We start from the raw sequence: 8,899 nt of genomic DNA on the forward strand, positions 1-8,899 counted from the left end.
TGAAAAAAAAACAAACAAAAAAACATTTGTGGTTATCAATACTGTATTTTGAAATGATTAATAAGAGAGGATACTAAGTCGTTTAAAGCTGCCAGTAAAGTCTTTCCGCAGCTGCTTAAGACCGTTTCCGCTATGGGCTATTTCCATACTGGGAATAAGAAGCCTTGTGTACTGTAGATTAACCTCTGTGTACTGTTAAATTGCTTTTTGGTCTGTCACCAGATCAAACACACAACAGCCTGGTGTGCTTCGGATAAGTGCTGAAGGTCTGGGGGATACATCCAAGCAGAAAAACAAACAAACAAACAAACAAAACAAAGAAATATGGATCTCGACCAAAGTTCCGAGGCGAATGACGGATGATTGGCCGATCAATCTGCCGTTGCTTGTTGCAGCAAGTTCTAGTGCCTTTGCCTTGCAGAAGTACCTGTGCAGTTTTAGGTATTGCTGTCGGATACCAGGAATGCCTTGCAGTGTGCTGCCCTCTGCTGGCAGTAACATCCCTGTCCGCTCAGCGTACCAAGATTTGTGAACATTTCGACCTCTTTAATTTTTATTTCCACAGCATTTCAAGCAACTTGTTCATCCACTTATTTCTTTGGCAACAGAGACTCTTCAATCAATCATGGTTGCTATTAATCCAATGTGCAATCCGAAAGTGCTTTTCTTTCCACGTAGCATTTTATTGAATGAATGACTTTACTGTATTATGTCCGGTGTCATAATTTGACACATAGGTTGAATGGAGCGGTGAGGATCTGCAAATGATCTTGAGCCACAAAGTCGTGAGTTCTCCAAGATTCAAAGACTCTGCTTGCATAGCTGGAAAAAAATCCCTTGAACTCAGTGGTCTTTTCCAGCCAGCCACATTATTTGTGTTATTACTCAAATACAGAACTTTCTCATTCAGCAGCAAGCCTTAAAGGGACACTATTCACCACCACTCCTAAATGGAAATTTGAAGGAAAACAAAACAAAAAAAGTCCATAAAATGTCAACATATTGCAGATATGGTGTCATTTATGTGCTCGGAAGATATGGTATGTATAAGCTGTGTGCATGTGAGTCGCACAAGTATAGCAAGCCGACTCCAACATAGTCCTGAGATTAAACATACTGCTGTGTCGTCCCAAAACATGCGGATGACAGCACATATGTAGACACAGTGTTTATTATTTGCCCACAATAAGCTTCCATTTGTTTAGAGTTCTGGACACCATGGAGACGGGGGCGAGTGGTGAATTGATAAAAGTTTCAATTTTGGGGGGGAACTGTCTCTCGAATGAAAGAGAAACTGAAAAGTTGGAAGATAAAGTCAGTCAGCTGTCAAATCACATCGATTGTTGCCTGGTGTGGAAAAGGTTTGCACATGCCGTTAACTGAACTGTGCAATAATGTTAAAGATATGCTTTACGGGGTGTTTTTTTTTTTCCACAAATTGAATGCAATATGTGGGCTTTTTTTCTTTTCTTTTCTTTTTTTTTTTACATGAATGCATCTTAAAGTGTGAAGCGTCTGGTGTAATCATGAGCCAGCTCTCTTCCTTTGTAATTTATTCACTTCTGCTGAAGGTCTCTTACATCTCTACAGTGTTGCAGCTGTGATCCAGGGGACACTCCTATTTTGTAAATACGCACAGATTTGTAATATAATGTGCCTTCATCTGTTTCAAAAAATGAACTGTAAAATGCATAAATTGACGCCTTGGTGTTTTATTTAGCTCGGACAAGAGCGGGAGTTAGAGCAATACATATATATCTATATATATGCAAAAACAATAAAACAAAAATAAACCCCACAGATTGAACTGCTGTATTTCTTCTTTACACAAACAAGTAAATTCCAATACAAAAACGCGTCACGCCAACTGGATGCCACTGCAATAGAATCTATGAACAGTGATCCTGTGGAATCCAACAATGGGAGGAAAGTGCATTTTCTCCATTTCCTCACGCAAGTTTAATTCCTCGATCACTTCAGATCTTCTCAGCGGTTTTGCATCTTTAATCATGTTCCCAAAAAGCAGCGGGTCAAATAAATTATCATTCCTTCAGCAATTTGTATCGCTTGCAACTTGTATGAATAAATAACAATTGCAAACTCTAGACTGACAACATTTGGTGAATTCTTCACTGTCCTGCACCACTGGACCTGGTGTGAATTGAGTGGTCTGTCACTTTGAAAGTCCAGATGATCCGCAGTCCTCTTGTTAGGAAGGCTGCTTGGGGCCTTCAGCAGGTGTGAAACCTTCTGACTCCATCTTCTCTTTGTATTTTAGGAAGTCTCTCCTCTTTGCAAAATACTTCACCTGGATGGAAAGACAGAAGCAGTGATCAATACCCCGGCCAATGGAAGCCTATGTTTTTCCTCCTCCACCTTTTCTGTTTGTTTGTATTACTGCTTGTGTGGATTGTTGCACGGGGCAGTTTACCCACTGAGCTGGGCAATTCGCCTCAAACTCGCTCTGGTACTTCTGGCAGCATTCGGCTTTGTCACCGTTGTCATCCAGACATTTCCACAGCTGGTCTCTGGAGTTCCAGCACGACTTCCTCTCTGTGGAGTTTGGAGCTGACATCGCGGTCCTGGGAGACCCTGGGGCAGATCGTCACAAGAGGGGTCGCTGTGAATGATCAAAAAACACACATCCATAAACTATATGCACTGCTGCCTTTAACATTTCTAGTCTATGACTGCAAGACCTAGAATCAGATCGACGCAAGACGTATCCAACACCGGTGCAAATTGCACGCCGTTGACATGTGCTATTCTCTATTTGTTATAATGCCATAATATTTATAAGTCGAAACAACTCATAACGTGTTTCAAGAAAAGCGTTCAGCTTACCCAGATACTGTCACCGTCTCAGTTTGTTGTCACTCTCTTGAGATACACACTTAAAGCTCTAAAAGTGTGTATTAGCCTCAGAAACACGTGTGTTCGTCCCTTGTCACTCAATAAACCCCCGTGAAATAATCCATATGGCCGTTACTGGAAAATAAAGGCAGGTTGTTGCTTTTTCTTGGCTTGTTATGCAGCACAGACGTGAAGGACGTACTGTAACACACTTCCTGGTCGCATGGTGATGACGTCACTCCGCGATGAGCGTAATCATCCACCGGATGGCGCAGCCGATCCAATAAAAACAAACAATAAGAGAAAAATACGAGAAGCAACAGGTTGGAATCAGTGATTTTATAGCTGACTGAGCTCATAATAAACGGAAAACTGATGAAAAAAACAACCTAATATTCATTTAGTTTTCGCAAATTGCGTAGAAAAAAAATGCAAAGAAAGAAAAGACAGAAAGTATGCCCTTAAATGGCGGTGAAGTCAAGAGCCGAGTTAGTCATAAATTCTATGAGCACTGTGAGCAACTTACAAGTTACCTGTAATGTGTGTGTGTGTGTGTGTGTGTGTGTGTGTGTGTGTGTGTGTGTGTGTGTGTATTTTACTGTAGTTCTAAATACTTTTCTTCTGCCAGTGAACCTTTTCTCCTTTGCACTACGTGATTTTCTATGCATGTCGAGAGTGTGTTTGCATTGCAAGGCAGAGGGTGACAGAATGAAAATGTGTGTTGTTGATGAACTCCCCGTGTCTCTCCCACCCTCCCCTCCTCTGCCACGGCGTCAGAGAATAGACCCACACTGGTTGCCACGGCACCTCGCACCAATCCATCTCACTCTGCGTGCTTGTGAGAACGGCAGGGAATTTAAAAGAAAGACAGAAGCACTCCGGCGACGTGCTCACCCTCCTCTGAAATGTTTGCTGCCGTGCATGTGCGTGAGTGTGTGTGTGTGTGTGTGTGTGTGTGACTTGATTGTGTCTCTTGAGAGGCCTCTGAGACAAACCTTCATTCACTATTCATCGTCATGCTGCGTTTGGTGACCTCACTTCACTGGAACCAAGTGTTGTTCCTCAACTTTGCTTTGATAGAGATTACGAGCTGGAGGTTCCTCCGTGGAGTGTTTTCTCACGTATATATAGATTTGCCAAAGGCCAACAATTTCTGGAAGGAGCTCTTTGAAAGCAACAGAAAGTGCTGCGTCGATGCTCTGACTTTTTTTCTTTTTTCTTACAGTGTCAGATTATGAGTTTTGGATTTATGTCATCCCCCCTCTTGATACTGTCTGATATTATCTTCAGGCCTACACGGCGTGCTAACGTCAGACCAACTGTGATTGTACAGCATTAGAAATCGGGATAAGCCTCTTACATTTCCAAAACGAGCAACCCTTTCGGAGGTGACGGGGAGGCAAACATAGAGGAAACATAAATCTTCCAGAGTGATTGACACTTCAATAGCCACATTCTTAATCTGTTCAATTTAATTTTTTTACCTTGAGTCCGTTCCAACTTCATTTTATGACCTCAAAGTTCGCACACATCTCCATGACATCCAGGTTTTGTTACATGAATTTGTGAACCCGCCGTTATTTAACGTTCCCATTCCTATTGTTTTGCATGAGCCCCGCCTCCTTCACACATTTAAACAAAACAGCTTGACGAAAGAAAACTAAAGATTAATCAGTTCAGAAAGAGAGGAAACAATGATTAGGATGGTTTAAAAGTAACCCTCTGCCTTATCTACTTACTGTTATTGTCCGTCAAGGCTCAATTTTGGAATATTTATTGGCAATCAGTGGATGGAAAACATTCATTCATTTTCTATACCCGCTTATTCCTATTCAGGGTCACAGGGGTCTGCTGGAGCCTCTCCCAGCTGTCATAGGGCGAAGGCAGGGTGACACCCTGGACAAGTCGCCAGTTCACCGCAGGGCCACATAGAAACAAACAACCATTCACACTCACATGCACACCAATTTAGAACGTTCAATTGACCTCACATGCATGTTTTTTGGAGTGTGGGAGGAAGCCGGAGAACCTGGAGAGAACCCACGCAGACACAGGGAGAACATGGAAACTCCACACAGAAAGGTCCCAGGCCCGGGCCCCGGAATCGAACCCACAACCTTCTTGCTGTGAGGCAGCAGCGCTAACCACTGCACCACCGTGTCGCCGGATGGAAAACATATTTCAATCAAATATAACAGAGTTCCTGACCTGCAGCTTGATGAAAGCATGCATCCATCACTTCACGGGAAGGATTGTTTTTCACAATCCAAACAGCCCAGAAACAACCTGGCAGCTCAGTTATTTTTCTGCCTGCTGTGCCCTGTCAGTCAGTGTCAGCCCAGTGAGAGCGTCAAGGGCCGGGTGACAACATTTGTCAGAGGAACACTTAGATGAAAATGGACGTGCGGCGCGTGCAGGAGGTTGTCAGTTAACGTCTGAACCAAACTCAAATGTCAAGGTGTTCTGTGCCGTGTGCCACATGTGTTCAAGTGTAGCCACAGAGTATCAAAGAGAATAAAACAACTGAGCCCTTACATACACTGATGGTTTCCTCTTGGTCCTGCAGGTTTTGATAACCAGTTGATTTGGACGCTTCATCATCGTTCAGCGATCTGCTCGAGAGAAGTGCTCGTATTGGGTGAACTTCAGGGAGTTTCGACAAATTCATCAATCAGTTATCAATGGTTCTAATTACCGCAGAGCAATGTTGTGAGTGTATTCAATTGCTGTTGAATAGTTTTAATTTTTAGCCATAAATACAGTATGAAGAGTTGAACTGGACAATGACTAATGAAGAAGCACAAAAGCAAGATTCTGAAAGTTACAAAGTGCCCTGAAAACAAAATGGAAACCAAATCAATATGCAAATTCCCAAACATGAGAATTAAATAAATAATTCAAATGCAACAGAGCGCAGACAACATGATCCATACGGTACAGCATTGGCCAAAGCACAAGTGATGCTATTAGACAAAGAAAGCATTGATATTTGATATTTATAATCCAATATAGCAAACATGGAGAACCATTCATTGTAAATTTGAAGTTGGGAAAAGAAAATGCTGGCATGATAAAGAGCTTGTACATATTAACTGTAAAATCTAATTTTCCCTTTGACTGTGAAAAAAGTTGATGTAAAAGCAAACGTATACTCCAAGTCACTTTTAAAGTCAATTCTAACCGATTGGCTGTTCACAATATAAGACCAGTCAGTGGTCCTCCCTTCCTGCACTGGGGAACGTATACAATAAGGGATGAGTCACATGACTCCAACATCTGTTGCGCAACCTTTTTCACCGTCAGAAAGGTAAATGTCAGATCACAGACGGACACGCTTACTTTGTGACAAGCGTTCAAATGTTCTTCACATTCATAGGCTCACACACACACACACACACACACACACACACACACACACACACACACACACACACACACACTGTGCCATGAAAGATTCAGACAGGCAGCCACTTGAGGCTGACAACGAGTGACAACCACAACAGTCCCCACAACAGGAATCTCAGCTCTCCCGTTCCCTTTTCAAGCTTGCTGGATCGAACTTGAATCAATCAGAGTTCAATGGGGCAGATCCTCTCTTGGTTTAGGCCAAAAGACCCCAGCGATGAATCTCAACACAGAGCGAGAGGCAGAGACATGCTTACCTGCATAGTAGTAATAAGCTTCCGACACATCATTCTGCTCTCCTTTTTCCCTTTCACTCACACACAAACACACACGCATGCACACATGCACACACACAGACATCGACTGGCTTTTGTCAGCTCGCTGGTGTCCACAGGATGCTGACCTCCAGTTGTGACTAGTGGAAGTCAATATTAGTGACAGCTTGGAAATGGTTACCAGTGTCATTGCTACAGGGCTTCACTGACAGGCACAAACACACACACACACACACACACACACACACAAACACACACACACACACACACACACCACAGCATCCAATGCTAAGGAAGATCATTTCTGACAACAGTTACTTTGTTTTCTGATGTATGGCTTTTTGCAAGTGAAACTGCCCTGTATATAAAACAAAGTCTCACCACTTTCAACCCAAAGCAAAAGTTATTCATTTCAAGTGTTTTTTTTTAATCTGACGAAAGAACTACATGTGCATTTTTAATTCAATTTTGTGACATTTCCAATATAATACATACAATACAATACAATACAATACATTTCCTTTAAATGGTACGCATTGGTGCTTTTGTACGTTCAGACTCTTTTGCAAGTCTTACAGTATATTAGTCAACCAGTACTCACACTAATACTACTTGATTGTTAACACAACTGTAAAACAAACCAGTGAAATAACAAAGTATTGCAGCACAGTGTTGACGTGTTGGTTCTTCACTTGAGAATTTTGCTTTGTGTTGCTCACCCAGTTACATTTCTGCATTTCCCACCCATTCATTCATTCATTCATTTTTTTTCCCCGCTTCGGTCCCGAGCTCAGGGTCACGGGGGTCTGCTGGAGCCTATCCCAGCTGTCTTAGGGCGAAAGCAGGGGACACCCTGGACAAGTCGCATTTCCCACCCATAGAATCAAATTAATACTTCCTTTTAATACAAAATACACATGAATAAGTGCAACATCAGGGAGAACCAGGAGTGCACCAGCCACTGCTTCAAAGGATCCAACCCAACTTGACTCAGTGAAGCGAGTCATTGTCCAGTGCCAAAAAGAATGTGGCCTGCGCCCTCTGAGACCTTACGCAGACCGTTTAAGTCGCCGGACGACGGTCCAAATGGACTGCCGGCCAAGCGGTTGAATCGATGGTGCTGTGCTAACGCGCAGCCAGAGAGAGAAGAGGGAGAGCATATAAACACATAATCCATAAGCCACATAGCTGCCTGAGTGCGACGAGGAGCAAATCAGCTTTTCCTCTGATCAGAGGCGGCTGGGGGAGGCGGCGGTCGTCCACCGCGCCGCCGGTGCCTTCGCACCTGTCAGAGCGGACGCAAACTCAGTGCCGTCGCCTCGGCTTCCCGACGTATTCCGTACAGCTTCACATAGGGGAAAAATAAACGGTGGGTCTGTTATGTAAGAGACAGCAAGACGACAAGCAAGACGGTCTTCCCCTCGCAGATTCCATTTTCTTTGCACCATCTCTTGCTTGTAGAGGCGCAAACTCACACGTTGCTTGACCCTACATTTAACTTGTTACTCAAAAAAATGCGGCCTCACACTCCGGAAGCGCCCTGGCGGAGGGGATAGTGTATCGAGCTCCCACCCCACTATTGGACCAACAAGTGAGACAAGACTCCCCGCCTGAGTTAAAGGGGGATTATCTCTCTTAATTTATGCTAATGTATGCACGCGGAGTAATGAGAGCGGCATGTCATTGTGGGAGCGAAGCCGGTCTCACACACACTCGCCGTGTGTCCCAGCACCATTGAAGCCTGTTGCTTGCCGAGCTATGTTGTTCACAAGTTCTCCTCCCTTTTTTCTTCTCCCCCTGCACAGTGCACACCCGCCGCCGCCCCCAGGGACGCACTCAATGCTCACACACACTCAGTATGCCATTGAGGTCTTCACGGGAATGTTGTTGCCAAGTATCGCCAAATCCATCAGTCCTCACGGCAAACACACACACAGGCCACTGTGGGACAGTCCTGCTGGTCGGATTCACATTCTTGTTTCACTTCTTCCTCCCTTCATCAACAATGTATGAAAAACACAAAGCTTTGGTTCTCTTTGATGGGGGAATTCACTTCACCAGTGTTTTCTATCAGAAATGCTTCGCTATCCTGCCCATTAGGTCCCCATTGCATAAAAGTAAAAATCCTACCGGTTTTGCCTGTTTTGCTTCTCAGAAAGTAAGCAAAGCTAAATGGCGGTGGTTTTGGAAATCGACCTTTGTGATGTCACAAAGCACAAAGCACAGCCAGGGGTCCGACCCACTCTCTCCTGACTCACCTTTGTTTTTTGGACGTACTGCAACCATGCCAGTTTCAGCCGTTCATTTAAAGGCATGTTCTTAGAGTGGAAGGCCGTAAACGGAGGGCTAAGCGGGCTGTTGATTGG

General features: G+C 43.9%; 1 protein-coding gene across 2 annotated transcripts; it reads right to left on the reverse strand.

Moving 5' to 3' along the window:
• Nucleotides 1-552: 552 nt before the first annotated feature.
• On the reverse strand, nucleotides 553-3,079 carry coa6 (cytochrome c oxidase assembly factor 6). Of its 2 annotated transcripts, none has more exons than XM_076011303.1 (3): nucleotides 2,845-3,079; nucleotides 2,432-2,592; nucleotides 553-2,308 (listed from the first exon to the last, which is right to left on the reverse strand). In XM_076011303.1, exons 2-3 carry the CDS (start codon nucleotides 2,573-2,575, stop codon nucleotides 2,210-2,212), a joined length of 243 nt encoding a protein of 80 aa, XP_075867418.1. In that variant the 5' UTR covers nucleotides 2,576-2,592; nucleotides 2,845-3,079; the 3' UTR covers nucleotides 553-2,209. The 2 variants fall into 2 exon arrangements, with proteins under 2 accessions (XP_075867418.1, XP_075867417.1); XM_076011302.1 differs by having other exon boundaries at nucleotides 2,432-2,620.
• Nucleotides 3,080-8,899: the final 5,820 nt, after the last annotated feature.

The sequence above is a fragment of the Nelusetta ayraudi genome, unplaced genomic scaffold, assembly GCF_046127955.1.
Source record: "Nelusetta ayraudi isolate G7.1 ecotype Tasmania unplaced genomic scaffold, CSIRO-AGI_Nayr_v1 ptg000135l, whole genome shotgun sequence".
Lineage (NCBI taxonomy): Eukaryota > Metazoa > Chordata > Actinopteri > Tetraodontiformes > Monacanthidae > Nelusetta > Nelusetta ayraudi.

Bases quoted from the DNA above. Each gene is read 5' to 3' on its own strand.
- coa6 (XM_076011303.1), bottom strand. From the start codon at position 2,575: ATGTCAGCTCCAAACTCCACAGAGAGGAAGTCGTGCTGGAACTCCAGA. The intron at 2,309-2,431 runs GTAAACTGCCCC...CTTTCCATCCAG, and splicing joins CGAATTGCCCAGCTCAGTGG to GTGAAGTATTTTGCAAAGAG.